At 39.4% G+C, this 17749-nt stretch overlaps 1 protein-coding gene and 1 long non-coding RNA gene across 5 annotated transcripts; both read left to right on the top strand.

The window, feature by feature from the left end:
• Window positions 1-368: 368 nt before the first annotated feature.
• LOC137794691 (uncharacterized) lies at window positions 369-1497 on the top strand. The gene is made up of 3 exons (XR_011078326.1): window positions 369-840; window positions 1155-1286; window positions 1387-1497. It is a non-coding gene; the product is annotated as an uncharacterized lncRNA (long non-coding RNA).
• A 2819-nt stretch (window positions 1498-4316) lies between these two features.
• ocrl (OCRL inositol polyphosphate-5-phosphatase) lies at window positions 4317-17654 on the top strand. 4 transcript variants are annotated; one of them, XM_068591627.1, is made up of 20 exons: window positions 4317-4424; window positions 5620-5814; window positions 5932-6160; window positions 6312-6482; window positions 6608-6709; window positions 6819-6933; window positions 7860-7976; window positions 8206-8387; window positions 8576-8687; window positions 9313-9422; window positions 9644-9779; window positions 9891-10001; window positions 10206-10371; window positions 10629-10864; window positions 11581-11604; window positions 13067-13186; window positions 13956-14040; window positions 14331-14458; window positions 14773-14884; window positions 15579-17654. In XM_068591627.1, exons 2-20 carry the CDS (start codon window positions 5649-5651, stop codon window positions 15701-15703), a joined length of 2547 nt encoding a protein of 848 aa, XP_068447728.1. In that variant the 5' UTR covers window positions 4317-4424; window positions 5620-5648; the 3' UTR covers window positions 15704-17654. The 4 variants fall into 4 exon arrangements, with proteins under 4 accessions (XP_068447728.1, XP_068447718.1, XP_068447748.1 ...); XM_068591617.1 differs by having other exon boundaries at window positions 6309-6482; XM_068591647.1 differs by lacking the exon at window positions 11581-11604.
• The last annotated feature ends 95 nt before the right edge of the window (window positions 17655-17749 follow it).

The following is a 17749-nucleotide window of genomic DNA, read 5'->3' as shown; positions in this document are numbered from 1 at the left end:
TAACGAGAACCGACTTCGAAATAAGAGCACACTTCCGGTGAATGCAATTTCAAAATAAAAGCTCTTTGAAAGGAAACAATCCCAAGTTATACCAATTCCACTTCATATTTTAGACCACCTCAAGATTTCACTCAGAAACAATCAAGACAATCTGAAGTTGAATTACAAAATAAAATGCCTTAAAGTCTCCTTCAAGAGCTGACTTCCAATTTATTTATTTTTTATAAATTTACTTAAAAAATTAATTAGTTTATTAGTTTATTTCCTTGACCCTCTGGCGTTTTCCACAGAGGTCAAGGAAAAGTCGTTAGATTTAAAAGGTTTTTTTTATTTTTACTAGTCGACCGCAGCCTGATAAGTATCTGTATGTGTCTGGTCCACACTCCGAGGCAGAAGGTGGCGTTATTCACTCCATAATTTTCGCCGCCAGAAATCCAGATGAAGGCGCAGAAGAGGGAGGGAGTCCTCTCCGCAATCTCTTCCCTGTAACGTTAAATCGCTAGCTAGCTGTTAGCTAACCTAGCTTAAACCAGCCACTACCCACCAGCTCACTATGTAGTGTGGCCAGCCTGTTTACGCGCACAGACGAGAACCGAGACACTTGAAGGCTTCTGAAGAATGACGCCCATTAAACGGGACATTGTGACTTCCCGACTGTAATGAACATTCGTGTCCACATCCAGCGACAACAGCCACAGCTGGCGAAACAAGCAGTAATAGCAACAAACAACTGTCATTCCCGGAAGGCCGCCGCAGCCGCACCGGGATTTAACTTTCTCCAAGTGACTGAATCAACACAAAGTCGATAGCCGATGGTCGTTTGCTATTTATCACACATCGGTAAGAATGGAGTCGTCTTTGGGGATATGCGACGACGTGTGCTTGGCAATATCCTTTTTGAATTAATCTACATAATTTTGTGTACGAGTGTGTTTTTCAGTTCCAGTGTGCTTTAGCTCGTTGGCTAACCTTAGCTTCAACATCAGGTTATGTTAATCAACATCAGGTAACCTAATGTCAGTTAACGTTAGCCGGCTAACTAGATACGTTAGCAGTGTTTAGTAACATTAGCTAGCTGTTGCTGGTTAACTCATCTGAGGTATTGTTTTATTTCTCACGTTACTAGTAACTAACTTGGCCACTCTTTTTTCCAGTGCATGTTTTGTCACGTTAATGTGCCTCTGATTGTTCAATAAGCATGGCTTCTTCTAACAAAGATCATCGCCTCTGAGTATCTTCACTCTAACCACACGCTTACTAACTTACCGGCTGAACATGTCCGTGAGGTGGGTCTGTCTGTCTGTCTATATGTCTTTGTCTGTCTGTCTGACTAATTAAAATAACAGCTCGGTGCTTGTGATGTCCAAACGCCATTCTCATCCTCAGTCATAAATAATTCCTTGATCGTGATGCTCACACTGCAAAAGTTCAGGAGCTGAGGGCTGGCCAGAAGGAGCCCAGACTTCTGACACTAATTGAGCGCAAGGGGGAGTTTATGTAAGTATCAGACAACCTGATGACTTAATATCAATGTATTGTTGTCAGATAGTAGGTGAATCTAGTGAGATGCTGCAGGTTCAAAGGAGCTCTGAACACCTTGAGAAGCGAGATGTTCATCTGTTCCACTTTCTATAGCTTTTGCTTCATTCTGATAAAATCCAAGTTTGGTCTACATTTTACTTTTTGTCTTATGGGCAAGTGCCTTCATTTGACATTCACTGAATAGCTGTGTTGCTTTTCATGGGTAATATGGCTTTTAATATGCTATTTAACTCAACATACAGTCTGTTGTTTCAAAATGGTGTGTATCCTTATAGCTGTGTGTATCGGTGACATGAATTGACCTCCCCTTCAGACGTCAGAACGGTTTTGTGCATGGAGCTGTAGTGATTTGGTTCAGAGTTATATTTAAGCGAGTTTAGCCCGGGTCGAGGACAGCTTCAGCAGCAGTTTTGTAAAAGGGAATGTTGTAAGTGTTTTTTAAATAATCAGTGCTGTTTGTGTTTGTAGCACATTATCACGTGGAACAACTAGAGTGAGGAAGAAAGAAATTGCCCCTACCGGTTGTCGGCTTACTATCATTATCCAGAATTCCTCTACTTAGTCCTTGCCTGTAATGAGACTCACATGAGCACCCAAGCTTACATCCTCAGACACACACACACACACACACACACACACACACACACACACACACACACACACACACACACACACACACACACAGTGCTGTCAGGGTTTCAGTTGGTTCTGTCATGTTTATCTGAACCTGTGAAAGGGACATTTCTGGAATCGTATGATGTTATCACAAGGTTAACAAAATAACAGAAGAAGCACATTGCAATGCAACAATCCTACAGTAAATACAAAGTTAAACTGACAGTTTGGTTGTATTTGAAACTTTTAAATCTTTTATGGTCATCTTTGAAGCTGTATGTTAGTGTCGTTAATTAAATCCCTCATTTAGTATAATATAGTTCTTCCTGTGTTTTGCATTTAGTGTTGTGATTTTAAAGACTATTTTCTTTGCAATAATTCATACTTCAGCAGACATTGCCACTGATGCATCAATACAAATGTGCAGCTATATTACAGGTATAAAAATATCTATTTTAAAGACGTGAGTTGCCTGTACAGAGAGTTTATATAATATAAACTATAGTGAGGTCTCGAATAAACATCAAGTTGAAGCAACTTGTCTGACAGTCTCAAATTGCGAGTTCAATAAAAGCATTTCTAATTCAGAGGTACTGTTTTGAGGTGTTTCTATTATTCCGTCCATTCTCTTGAGGAGGTCTGTTTATTATAATGTAGCTTGTGACATCAGAGGGGTCCTTGCAGATGCTAGAGAACTGTGAATTCCTCTGACACAGCAGAGCTGACTCATTTCCCTCTCTTCCACAGTAATCAGACTTGTTGTTGCGTAGAAGGGAAGTGTGGTGGGGCAGTGCCCAGCAAGCTGCGTTGACCCTGGCTATTTGTCAGCTATTGTTAGAGAGTGAAGTATGACCTTGCCTACATTAGCCCACATCAAAGTTTTGAAGCTGCTTATGTTGATTATTTATTGACTCAAAGCTTAGCTCCTCTAAGTCGGTGCCTGGTTGCTACACTGGACCTTTGTCGACAAGACTTGACTGAAGCAGTGCAGTTGTTAGTTAATGGTTTGTACATTCAACTAAAGCAACTGGACTGAAACTTAGACCAAAGGAAACTTTTGCATGTGTGCATGTGCATTTCAGATTTGTGTAAATTCACAGTTTAATCCCTTCATGATAATGATCTAACCCTGATTGTACATTTACCCATATTGCATCACAGATATTCAGGACATGAAAACATTTGAATTGCAAGAAAATTTCTGCTGACTGTCTGCATACGCTTTATGTTTTAGATGATTTTTTGATAGACTTACATCATATGAAACATGACAGACCTCATGTTAAGTGGGACTCTGTGCTGCTCTTATCCAGATTGGGTGTTTTGGCCACCCCTGATGCTGTTGTGTCTCGTCCAGTGGCTCAGCTGTCTATACCCATCAATGGTCATTTTGAAATTGTGCGAGGTATGTAACTTTAAATATCCTTATAATAAAATTCACAATGTTTACTGTTTTGACTGATTACTTTTAAGTCGCCAGCTGCTACAAGCCATTTCAGATATGTATGCATCAACATTTTTTGAGATTCCTGTCCAATAGACCACATCTTTATAAAGTTGATCCTCTCCTCACATTCTTTAACCGTAGGAGTGCACAGTGGTGTACTTTGCACCTGGAAGGACAACATTTAAATATCTCACCGGCATCAAATTGAGCCTATTGAAATTATTTACAAGACCTATGGTTTCCTCCCACAATACCTTTGAACTGCCTGGGCACCGTTTAAGCTCTCTCTTCTCTTCATTTCAGAGGCTGAAGAGGCTCTTCTTATTAACTTCTCATTAGCTTGTAAGTATGTTTTACCTCTCTTTAGATTAAATGTATTCCTCTCCCTGTTTTGTTATAAAAAAGGGGGATTAAAGCAAGCTGGCAAGAATAAAATGGACTTGTATTTTGGGAACCAAGGCGAGCTGAAACATGGCATTTATTGCAACACAGCCCCATTTTTAGAGCAGGCCTTCAGCCAAATGTCTTTTATTTAGTAGCACAGGCTGGTCATTGGTTACCGGGCCTCTCTGAGAGAATGTTGAGTTGGATCACTATTAATTCACTTTGCTTTGTTTTCTAGACAGGCTGCATTTCTAATGTGTTTGCGAAGTCTTACGGTATCAACATGTGTGTAAGTGTTTGTGAATTCTGTACCCCTCTCAAGCCGGAGTTAGGATACGAATCAAAGGAGAAAGTGCTCCAGAGCTGCTGTTGGAATTCCAGGATGATGATCGAACTCAGACTTTCTTAACCCAGGTGAAGAGTGCTCAGCAACAAGGTAAGCCGTCACTGTCTTTCAGTAGATGAGAGCAGTCGGATGATTAATTATTGAATCGCTCATCTAACATTTATTCACCCTGGGTAGATTACGGCGCTCGCTGATTTCCTGTGTATACTCGCCACCCACACACTAGTGGAGCGAGTCACTTGGCTGCCACTTAAAAATAATCATTAAGATTGACCTTTTTAAAACTGCCAAAGACTTGCGTCATTATGCTTTAATTGTTACATGTGATTTTTAGCCATGTACCTCATACTTGTTAATTGAGAGAACACAATATTGAGAAGTTGTTAAAGTGTTCATATGTCCTGACTGGTTTGTATTAAACTAGTAATCTACAAAAGTTCCCGTGGTTGTCTTTATTTACATGGTAAGTAAATAAAGACAAAACCTTTTTTACATTGGTTTTGCAAATTTGCAATTCTGATGTAAAGTTAAACTCCGGCTATTAAATCCACGTTTTAGTTGCTTCCTCATTCTCACTAAACAACACAATGAAGAAATAATAACATCGTCGACTGGTAAGCTTAGGCCTGGCCAATATGATAAAAATCTTCTATCCCATTATAGGTCATTTTATATGTCCATAACAATAAATATATATTTAAAACTATATACAATGGGATAGTCCCATAAATGGAATTCATATCAATTAAAATTATTTAATGTGCTTTTTAAAAATCTATTTAGACAACGTAAATGTCTCAAGATATCTTCATGTGATTCCAGTAAAAGACGATTATTACATTTTAAATTGAAGTTAATCATCCAGCCTTAAGTGAGCCGTTTTTCTTTCTATACTTTAATTCTAACATCCTAGTCGTCAGCACTTCTACATTGGAACTGTGTCCTGTTCGGTCTTTATATCAACATGTCACGTATCAACTGGTATAATCTACCTTGTGTAATGTCGGCATTGCTCTTCTGGGTGTTGGTCTACTTTGTTTATATTTACATTCTGAGAGTTCAGCTGAAACAGGATGTGAATTACTTCTCAAGTCAAAGGTTTATTACGAAATATTAGGTTCCATCTTGGGCAAGCTATTGTCCATTTTATTGTTTTGTTTTGTAAAGTGATCCCTGGAAAAGATGCTGAGACCCCCATGAGGATTAATACAGGATAACTTATTTTTTTAAATTTTTTCTTGATTATTGTGTGTTTCCTTCTGACAATACTTTTAAATACTTTCAGTTGAATCCAAACTCACAAAACCCAAAGCGATGGAGCCCCATGCACCAACAGCCCTTAGAAGTCATGTTCCCATCCCACCCCAAAGAGCAAACAAGACGGCTAACTCTGTGGGCTCTGCAGTCAACCCACCCAAATCTACCAATGCACTGCCGCCCAAGCTCAACAATAGCAGGTCAACAAACCAGACTAACACAGGTAATATACAAATACGCTGTGTTTACATTTACACAAATACAACAGTAAAGAAAGCATAAATGATAGCTCGATTGAAAACAAAGCCCAAAGTTTGATTGAACCTTCTGTTTTTTGAAGATCCAGGTCAAACACTTGCCTCAGACTTTGGCTTTGAGGACAACTTCAATCACGCTCTCAAAGTGGAGGAAAAGAAGAACCATCAGAATCGCATAGTTGCTGTAAGGGAGCCTCCTCCGGTTCCCCCTCTACCTCCACGCAAAGCCTCCTCCACTCCATCCAATCCTCTGCCTCCAATCCCTAAAGACAGAGCTGTTTCCCTACAGTCCAAAGACAACTCTAAACCAGAGTAAGTTGACATCATGACACCTTTCATGTTAACAGGAAACACTGGAAACTGGCTGAATATAGTTTATATTGGACTAGCTCATTATCCCAAATTGGAATCCATCCAAAATATTTCCAGTGCTAAAAACTACTTACTGTTTCCATTCCAGTAGTTTTAGGTCAGGGTATGACAGCATGGACAGGCCATCGTCTTGGTGCGACAGCCCCACCACCAACAGCATGAGGCAAGCCATGTTTTCCAGCCAGGCAGGACAAAGAGAATACCACATTAAACACCGCCTGGGTAAGAGGGAGAGAGAGTATGTGGACATGCACAACTTCAGGTGAGAGGAGCTTCCTCATTCTGCATATTGTTTTAATTTATTGATATCAAAATTACAAAACACTGTAGATGTATACAATAACCTTACGCTGTACATCAATACTGATTTTTGTTGTTGATTGTTAGGTTTTTCACCGGTACGTGGAACGTGAATGGCCAGGCTCCAGACAGCAGCCTTGAGCCGTGGCTCTGCTGTGACGCAGAACCTCCTGATCTTTATGCTCTGGGGTCAGTGAGAGTTTATCATACAGGACCTTTTCTGATGAAGTAATGCATATTGTCCGCTGCTCTTGCTTCAAAACACCGAATAATAAGGTGGCTTGTTTTATGACTTTAGTTTTCAAGAATTGGACTTGAGCACTGAAGCTTTCTTCTACATGGACTCATCCAAGGAACAGCTGTGGGTGGAAGCAATGGAGAGGAGCTTGCACCCAAAAGCCAAGTACAAGAAGGTCAGTAGCAAAAAATGTATACTTTACACCCAATTCCTCCTGTCAAATTTTTCCATGTTTCCTTTGGCAAATAATAACAATAGATTTGCCTCTGATCATCATATTTGTATATGAATGAGTAAATATATTGCAAATTGGATAAAAGTGTGATTTATAAATAAAGCAATTTACTGTGAATGAATACTGTCTAGATTTCTAGCTGATAGCCTAAATGCATTGGATGGATGGATGGATACGTTTTAGCTGGTGTCGAGGGAACTCGCCTGGCTCTCTCACTGCTGTCTGTCCTGACGTCTACCTCGCTTCCACTCACAACTCCACTCGATTGAGACGCTCTTTTGGCCAAATGCAGCTATCAGTCGCGTCAGTTAATGGCAGCTTTCCTCTAATGGACATTGGCTCTTGGTAAGGTGCCAGGATATGTTTAAACAGTGAGGAATACGCTCTAAAACGTTTTACAACCATGAGTACACTTCACTACTCTCATATGATAAACTTTCAGGACTACTTTGCTTTAAATGCAGATTATATATTTATTGCAGGATTATTAGCAGTGCATAGCAACAGCTTAATTATTTACTCAATTTGAGTACATTACCGAATGCTCATAAATAATTGTTATATTGTCCTCAGCGGCGTACCGGACTATGTCCCGTGTCGAAACCACTCTCAATGTCTTGAGTCTTCTCTTGTTATGTCTTTCAGTCGTGCAATCCTCCCCTCTTCCTCACACCCAGTTGCTCAATGGAATTATTCTTTATAACAATTTATCACACGTACATTTTGACTTAGAAAAATAGGAACTTGATTACTTCACATGTTGTCTGCGTCAATCCCATCCTTCCCATCCCGTCTGACCATTAAGAATTTGGTTGGACAAAATCGTATCGTAAATGTGCTCACTTGCTTTTTTTTTATGTCTTTAGGTCCGAATCATACGCCTTGTTGGGATGATGCTTGTGGTTTTTGTGAAAAAGATTCACAAGAATCATATAAAAGAAGTGGCTGCAGAGCATGTGGGGACAGGAATCATGGGGAAAATGGTTTGTTCACACTGAACTCACAACACTGCCTCAAAATACACATTGATAAACAATCAAAGGATAACTGTGCCATGTATTTTGTGCAGCAGAAATATAAGTAAAAACAGTTCTGCACTTCTGTTTGATTTATTTATTATTAAGCATGTTACACAAACCGTATTCCTAACAATCATAGCAGGGGACTGTATTAACTGACAGTCTGACCTTCTTTTTGTTTGATTTTTTTCAGGGGAACAAAGGAGGTGTTGCAGTGAGGTTTGTTTTCCATAACACTAGCTTCTGCATCGTCAACTCCCATCTAGCAGCACACGTGGAAGACTTTGAGCGCCGCAACCAGGACTATAAAGACATCTGTGCCCGCATGACCTTCCACTTACTGGACCACCCCCCTCTCAGTATTGTCAAGCACGAGTGAGTCCTTCAGTGATTCATGTCCAGAGTGAGAACATTGAACTAATGTGCAAATATTTCACAGTCATTGGTTGTGCTTGCGTCATGATGATAGGGTTTTATTGTGAATTTTTACATGAAACAAATGACTTTTTCATATTTCCAGCATTCCTTTATTTTTAACTCCCTCTGTCTCGTTTGTGTTTCAGGGTAGTAATCTGGCTCGGGGATCTAAACTATCGTCTGTTCTTGTACAATGCTGCTGAGGTCAAACAGCACATTTCTCAGAACGAGCTAAAAAAGCTTCAAATGGTTGATCAGGTAAGAGACTTAACTTTAAAGACACAGACGAACTATTGGCGCTATTGCTTCGGTTGCTACAATAAGCTAAAGTTTTCAATTTTTATACAACTGAATTATATATATATATATATATATATATATATATATATATATATATATATATATATATATATATATATATATATATATATATATATATATATATATATATATATATACACGAGTTGTTTGAGAGTTTGTAAACTGATTTTGATATAGTGTTACTGTTGTTAAAGCTGGCTTCTATTAACTTCAATTCAACAGCGAGTTACTTCATTTTTTTCAATTCATCAATCATGTTAAAGCTTAATTCATATCCCGAAATAAATTGTCCATATGAAATGACCACATGGTAAGGTCTGATTCTGTATACTCTTGTCCTATGTTAATTAATATTCAACATGAAATGTTCTTTCTCATTTTATCAGAGTTTCTGAGAAATTTGAGTTGGTATCTGCTTCTTAATTTAGACAATGCACTGAATCATGATATCTGATTTCTTCACAATATGATTCTATAAAAGACAACAATTATTATATTGATTTATAGCCCAGCCCTTAATGTAAAACTCGTTCACCAAATAATATATGTTGTCATTGTGTAGTTAAACATTCAGAGGCAGACAAAGAGAGCCTTCACAGACTTCATGGAGGGAGAGATCACCTTCATTCCCACATACAAGTATGACCCCAAAACGGATCGATGGGATTCAAGGTAAAAACATATCCATATATCTTGTATCCTCTTTTAAATTTTTTGAAATATAATTCTCAAACTTAGTCCAGGATTTGTTTTGTTATTGCCAACTTGCCCTCAGTTTAGTTTTTTCTTCTTTGGAATTCTGATAACATTTTGCCAGTAGGGAAGTTTTTTTTCCAGCTTCATCGTTATACTAACACAGATTTTGGCTCTGAACCTGTGGCTGTTTCCTGCAGTGGGAAGTGCCGTGTCCCAGCTTGGTGTGACAGAATCCTATGGAGAGGAAACGATGTCAAGCAGCTCAATTATCGCAGTCACATGGAACTGCAAACTAGTGACCACAAGCCTGTCAGTGCTCTCTTCAATGTTGGGGTAAGAAGCTATGTTTCAAATCATAAACAACAACCCATAACTGACTTTGTTCAAACATGCGAGGCTCTGCTATTCGTGCTGATAAATAGGACCTCTCGTGGTTGTGTACAGGTTAAGGTGGTAAATGAGCAGCGCTACAAAAAGGTGTTTGAGGAGATTGTTCGGGCGATGGACAGAATGGAGAATGATTTCCTTCCATCCGTAATTCTGAACAGGAGAGAGGTATAAATAAAGTCCTTTAACATCAATACACTCATTATGCTGAGGATCGGTCTTGAGTTCCTTCTTCAATGGTATCCTCTCAGGCACAAACCACTGATAACCATATAAACTGAGTAGCTTGTTGTAATTTCTCCTCAAATTAGTATGATTTAAGATTCCGGTGAATCTGTCGTTAATGCTTCTTCTCGTTTCCCTGTCATGCAGTTTACATTTGGGAATGTAAAATTCCGGCAGCTTCAGAAGGAGCCCTTCCAAATAACAAATGACGGCCAGGTCCCCTGTCACTTTGCCTTCATCCCCAAACTCAATGACTCGCAGTACTGTAAGCCTTGGCTCCGTGCCGAGCCTAGCGATGGATTCCTAGAGCCGAGTAAGTCTGAATAACTCCCTTTTCTATTTTGATTGTTGCCTTGACATTTTGTATCCGTGATCGTGTAGTATTAGAGTCATTGAGGATGGAATGTAAGAGGCAGATTATAAATTCAGTCGTACTTCTTCAAGAAACATTGTAATGTTGTATGTCCCACATGTGCTGCTGTACTAGTGTCATTTGACTGTTGTGGAGCGTCATTCCATTCACCCTTTTGGTTTTGTTTCATTTAAACCTTGACTTATCCTGCTGAACAGACGAGACCTTGGAGATCTACCTGGAGGTGTATGTCAGTAAAGACTCTGTCACGCTGCTGAACTCTGGAGAGGACACCATTGAGGACATTCTGGTGCTCCATCTGGACCGTGGCAAAGACTACTTCATTACCATCTCTGGCAACTACCTGCCCAGCTGCTTTGGCACCTCACTGGAGGCTCTTTGCCGGATGAAGAAGCCCATCAGAGAGATCCCCATCACCAAACTAATTGACCTGGTGAGAAAAAGGGAACGCCAACACATACATATTAAAAGTAATAAGCATTGTGAAGAAGAACATATTATTTCCATCAGGATATTTGAAGCTAACTGACTCTGATCGTAAAACATAGACCATCTTCTACACAGACCACTTCAGCCGAGATGTTTATGTGATGGCTGTGCCTCACTCTGTAGCTATTTAACACCTGAAATCTAAGCAGGGACACGTGAGAACTTGTTCACTCCCTCAGGCTAAACTCGGTCACAGAGAGAGGACTATATTTGGAGCGAACTAAAATGTCTCAACCTGTATATTTCTGGCCAAAAGTTGCCAAGGGAACAAGGAAGTGGCAAAAACATAGGAAGGGAGCTCCTGAAGAACAGGGACAACTGACTCAGGTTAGGCCCATGTTGGTGCTTACATAAATAGACTCCTCTGGTCTTCACACATTCACCTCTGTCCATAGTGCGGTTTTTGACTTAATCTGATCTTGCTTTGGAATATACTATCATTCAGCACTCCTTTTTATTTCTACATAAACTATTTCCTTTTCCTACTGGCCTCGTAAATTTGATTTATGCAAGAACAATCCATAATATCTTGTGATTCTGTGTTCATGCATACTTCTATCTACTTTGTTCTTTCTTCTTTTGTTTCCTTTCATCGCCTCTAATTGCCTTGATCATTCTTTCCAACTCTTCACTGTGGTTGTGGGCTGACCTCTTGCTCAGGGAGATGACAGCTACATGGAAAAGGTAAAACATTAGCTCAATACAGATCTGCTGTCAAGCAAATCAGGGTCAATATTATCTTAGTTTCAAGACCAAACATGTGCATTATGACGCTTTATTGACCTTCCTTAAGTCGCTGATGTCGTAAAGATAAATTAGTTCTAGTATTACTTGAGCTTGAGTCATTCATGTTAGGAAATGACGCCACAGTGTGGACTACATCCTGTTAATGTCTAACTTTAACCATAAAGTTGAACATGCTGGAGTAGAAATATATATTTGAAATAGACTTATGCATAAAATGGTTGTGCCATCTACTTTAAAATTGTTATTCGCCTGTCCAACCATCAAAAAGTAAAGCACATCTTGGAATACATACTTTATATTTTCTGAGATTGAGGTGGTTTTCCCCATGTTAAAACAATTCAAGGGGCTCTGTTTGTGCGGGCCTGTTGCTTTGGGTAACAATGAGACATGAGATCTGGTTCAAGACGTCCAGTTTCAGTCACAGATCCATGAGTTTTGAAGGCTTAGCCAACCACAAAATGCTGCAAACAACAATTATTAAGCTTCAAAGGTTTCTGTCTGTGTCTTTTGTAATGTTGGAGAGAGCCAAGCGAGCTGTTTCACCCTGCTTTCAGTCTTCATGCTACACTTGGATCTTCTCCTAGCTCTAGTTCCATACTCAATGCACAGTCACAAGGGGGGAATCAAACATCTAACTCTTGTAAAGAAGGTAACAAAGCGTACTTACTCAAATGTTAGACTATTCCTTTAACTTGCAGTAAATATCGGCTACAATATTGCGCCCTCAGGTTGACTCAGAAGTGGCTTCACTAACTAATCAGAAAATTGAATCCGTGCATACTCTACATTTCAGAACGCTAATAAGCCCAACAATTGTTAACCCACAGGCAATCATAAACCAGACCGTGCCAGCTTAGTAATAATCTGTGTGTGCGGATCAGTCACCCCTTAAAACTCCCTGGCCCATTGGGGGAGGGGTGCACCAGTCCAATGAAACAGACTGAATCCTATTTCACAGCAGGTATCCCTGACCGCACCGACCAAAAGAATATTTCATTAATTATGCATGTTGGCATTGTCCACCCATTAAAGGCCCACTCCAGTTTGCACTGCATTTCTTCGCAGCCTCACTAATTGTTGTTATTTTTGAATGTCTCGTTATTTTAGGGAATCAATTTACAGTGACAAAAGGAAAGTGATATGCAGCCCTTTTTATTAATGTTTCTCTGTCATTTCAGTTTCCAGACCTTAGAAATAACCCTGACCTCACTTTAGGTCCTATTCCATCAATAATTGACGAGATGTCTCATGTGCGGTCACTCTAGAATCACGCAGCATGGCAATAATGCCACGCTTTTAGTTAAATTAATGGGGGAATATTGGTTTATTATTCCAGGAAATGATTGAATGTCACTACTATTTGTTAGTATACAATAAAGTGACAGTTATCTCTCATCAGGAAAAGTCAAAGGTGAGTTTCCTGATGGTGGATGGTGCAAGTACCGAGGACAAACCTCTAAAGATCCCCAAAGAAGTCTGGATTCTTGTCAACCATCTCTTCACAAAGTCCTGTGAGCAGGTGAGAGTGCAACAACAACTAATAAAATACTAACTTGTGTCAACTGGTTGTATCCTGGCCACAACCAATCAGATACTGTCACCCTCAACGGATGTCTGTCATGAGAGTTGATGAGACCGGTGAATCACAACATTTTAGGGGACGTAGTTTATTGATATGTTTTTATGTTAGGGTTTGTAACTTTTAAGCAGGAGTTGCATTACTTGTGTATGTGCTTTATCTTAAATGTTTTCTTTAAAGAAGTAAAAATTGCCACGTTTCGAGTTTTGTGACGATGCATTATTCACATAAGGGCAATTTTTGGATTGAGACATTTTGCAAAGACACTGCTGGTTTAGTGAGGGGAAATCTTTTTTTGCATGATCAATTATTTTTGTTTATTTTGACGGGGAAAAAAATGGTTAGTGTAATTTTTGAGATCCTGTGAGAAAAGTGTTCCTCATGTACAAAGAAATATGCTTTTTAATGTTGGGTGCAAACCTAAGTTACGACCTTATTGTCCTGTTGATGAACAAATACAAAATGGAGCCCTATGAAGGTCTCTGTCTGCACAGTTACATTCAGGTACACTGGTTTTAGTTGCAGAAACAACTAAGTTTACTCGTCTCCCTGAAGAGAAAATACTTGGTTTGCTAATGGATTAATGCAAGACTGAAGTGAAGTTCATTTCAGGTTATATTCCTCATTATATGATGATTTACAAGCCACACTTTTCTTAATGAACTCTTCTTACGTAAATGTTCCCCGGTTGCCTCTGTGTGCCTCCCAGGAGGACTTGTTCCAGACACCAGGACTACAAGAAGAGCTGCAGAGCATCATAGACTGTCTGGACACCACCATCCCAGACTCCATCTGTATCCTTTATGGAGCCGTTTTCCCCCAAGACCCAGTCCTGCAATCACGGAAATGTCGAACGTCGCATTAAATAAAAGACGGAGAGCAGCAATGCACACTTGCAAACTAAGTCAATCAACTCATGGGCCCTGATTTGTCAGTGTTTATAGCATTATCGTGGTATTTATAGCAATAGTAGCAGTTATCATGTGACCTTGTGGTGTTAGATCAGAGTTATATGTAACCCTTCCTCTCAGTATAGTTATATAACCCTCCATATTTGCTTGTTCTTCCTAAACTGTTCATGTAGCTGGTTGTAACCACTCTGTCGCTGAGGCTCTGTTGATCTTCTTGGAGGCCTTGCCAGAGCCAGTGGTGTGTTATGAACTCTACCAACGGTGCCTCGACTGCGCTCATGACAGCCGCCTCTGCAAACAGGTGCGGTGACTATATCTTTTGATTTTTTTTTCAAATGAGGCTGTATGTGATACTTGTGCATAGTCAGTGTATCATTACCTTCAGTTGATGGCGGCCATAGTTTGGCGACGCAGACAAGAGTGTGTGCACGAGGGAACAGCAATGTGCTGCTGTGGAATTTGTAGTTATCTGTATGATGTATACCAATTTGATAAAGTTTTTTTTTTTAATACAGCTATGTAGTAAAGAGTGTACCTCTGTTTTTATCTTGGCATTATCCCAGGATGTGCTGCATACAGTAATGTTTGTGACTAATCTTTCTCTACCTTTGACAGTTGATCTCCCAGTTGCCCCGAGCTCACCGCAACGTGTTTCGGTACTTAATGGCTTTTCTGAAGGAGCTTCTCAAGCACGCGCACAACAACAACCTAACGGCCAGCCTCATAGGTATGAAATAGCCTCTTACGTAATCTTCACTACACTCACTGAACAGCTGGTTTAATGTTCATGATGCGCACAGGTCTCAATAATTTTGAACAATATAGCACAACCTGTATAGAAAAATAAGAATATTGTGGTGTAAAGAGGTTGTCGCATGTGTTGCTCTGTGTTTGTTGTATTTATTATATGAATACAAACAATCAGGTAACAAAATTAATCCAGCAGCAGTAACTGCTTTACAACATCGGACCAATAGTGACGATACACGAGACAAAACAACATTAGGCTGGCAATGTTTACAATATTATTTGATGTAAATGTAAAAAAAAAAGAAATACTGCACTTGGGTGCCAGTATTACATTTCATCAACAATACAAATACGTATTTGACGGGGCCCATCGTTTGAGATGATGTTTTAGTAACCAGTCTTCAGAGTGCACATCTGAAGCGATTTAGATATCAGACTAATGTACTGGACCTTGATTTACTCTCCTATTTCCTTTACATTTTCTGTTAGTCAGGGTTTTTACCCATCATCCATATGGTTGCCATTCTGCTAACTATCCTGACAAAACCACAAGGGTTTACTACAGTTACATGAATGTTTTGATGGTGTATTTTATCTTCACAAAATATGCCTGCTGGTAATGCAGAACATGTATTTTTTTTGACCTCGTTGTCCTGGTCTTCTTCCTTCAGCTACACTCTTTGCTAGCCTCCTCATCCGCCCCCCTCCCAACCTGATGGGTAGGCAGACGCCACACGAACGGCAGAAAGGCATCGACTTCATCCTGGGTTTCCTAATGGCAGGAGACGAGGAATAACCGAGATCGATGGTACCGGATCAATTCCCAACCTGGCTTACTGTTGGACCTGATCTAAATGTTACTTTGTCATCGATTGGAGACCAGTGCAGCAGTTTTGCACTCTACATATTCACAACTTATTATGTGAGAGGAACTCAAGACTTCATTTGAACTGTGGGCCACTGGATTAGGAAGCACTTGATAGGTTTGAACTGATGCCTATGCACTTTCTTATGACCTTAAGGCCCTGTGTCTCCAGACGAGAGTTGTCCTTGTCCTCAGCTGACACATTTTAGTGTAGGTGATGATGCCAAAACAACCCCTGAACAGTGATTGGAAAGAATGTGAAAACACTACGTATCAGTAGATGCTAAGCGAAAAGGCTCAATTACACTAAAGAAAAGGAGAGTTACTGAAGTTTTAAGACATAGACTGAATACTAGTAGAAAGCATAAAATCAAAGGTTCTGAAATGGGATAAATGTGTAAATGATTCACTGAGTGTTTAAGCTTTAGATAATTGATGACAATCATCTATTTTATCTGAGGGGACAATATTATAGAAATCTTCAAGAACTATCTCTTACCATACTCATTGTACTTTAACTGTTATTTATATATATTTTTTCTTCTACGTTTGCACCATTAGCACAGTTTCTGGTCTCTTCTACAATATTGTTTTTGCATTGGTTTTAAAATATTCATTGCTTTTTTTTTTGTAAATCATTCTGTTTGTTATGGAAAACTCTGTGTTGTGAATGTTTGCCGTTTTTGTGTGACTCCAGCGTGAGTCTTGCATCTCGTTTTGCCAGTTCCTGATTTCCAAAACAAGTATGTTAACACACTAACTTCCTGGTTGACAGGAATCAAGTGGTGGAGTTGCCTTCCGTGGTCATTGATGTCTTAAATGGTGTAAATAGTGATCGTTTTCTTGTTACATGGGTTTTTGACTGTCGGTATGGTGACGCAAATCTGTGATGACGTCTACAGTTTGTCACGCTTGTCATGAAGGTGGTACTGTTGATGTCAGTGTTTGTTTACATGTCTTTTTCTTCACTTCTGCCACATCTTAAAGCTCATTTCTAGTTGTTTTGGACTGTTGTGATGAGTACCACTCTGGTTTCAGGTGCTGCAGTCATTTCTGTGTGCTTACGGTAAAGAATCATTACTCTGCAGGAAACAGTCTTTGTGCACCTTTCCCATTTGTGCCACTGAGGACATTCTGTAGTCACTGTTGCGAAATATGTCATTGTGTTTGAAATAAGGAACTTCTATGCTGTGTATAATGGACCATAATTTCCTCTTTAAAAGTTTTCCTCTAACAATTTTAGAGATGTCAGCATTAGTTTTCCCACAGTTTTCTGACAATATTTACGTTTATGACATTAATTTTCCTTTTGCGTCCAGAGGTTTTCTCCTCTGATGCTCCACAAGCGGCAGAGGATTCAATGTTCAGAGACTATATGGGCACATTATGTAACGTGACAACACTGACAGACTGACAGTCGTGGCACGTGGAGGAAAACCTGTTGGGTGGAAGTTGCTCTATTCTCATATAGCTTTTTTGTCTGCCTGATTGCCATCAATACACCAAATTCAGATTGTTTTTAGCAAGCTGAATTTTGACAAAAGGTGACCCTGAATGAATAGTTCCTGGTAATTGAGATTGAAGAGAACCATTTAACAATTGCCATTTATTTTTTTATTTTGTCTTTGTACTATCCTCATTGTGTTAAACACAAAATCAATATAATCAATAACCTCTCATTTTAAGTGTTGTCTTATCCCACTGTATCATCTGATTCACTTGTGTGGATCAACTGTGCTTTGTCTTCAGTTTTGTCACATTCTGGTCATGAAATTAAGGTATGTTTAAAGGTACTTGAGGAAACATTCGCGCTGTGTTTTCCACTTATCAGATATTTTGGTGCTTTTAATTTATTTAACAGAAATAAAACTGTCTAAAGCTGTTTTTGTTTTCCCATTTTATTGACACGTTTGCTATTTTAATGAACAACAATTGTCCAATGTTTTTTAAGGCTCACTCATCAGTCAAATGTGAAAT

The sequence above is a fragment of the Clinocottus analis genome, unplaced genomic scaffold, assembly GCF_023055335.1.
Source record: "Clinocottus analis isolate CAN_PGR_092001 unplaced genomic scaffold, fCliAna1.0.p SCAF_10, whole genome shotgun sequence".
In the NCBI taxonomy this organism is placed as follows: Eukaryota; Metazoa; Chordata; class Actinopteri; order Perciformes; family Cottidae; genus Clinocottus; species Clinocottus analis.
This window is presented reverse-complemented; position numbering and strand designations above follow the sequence as displayed.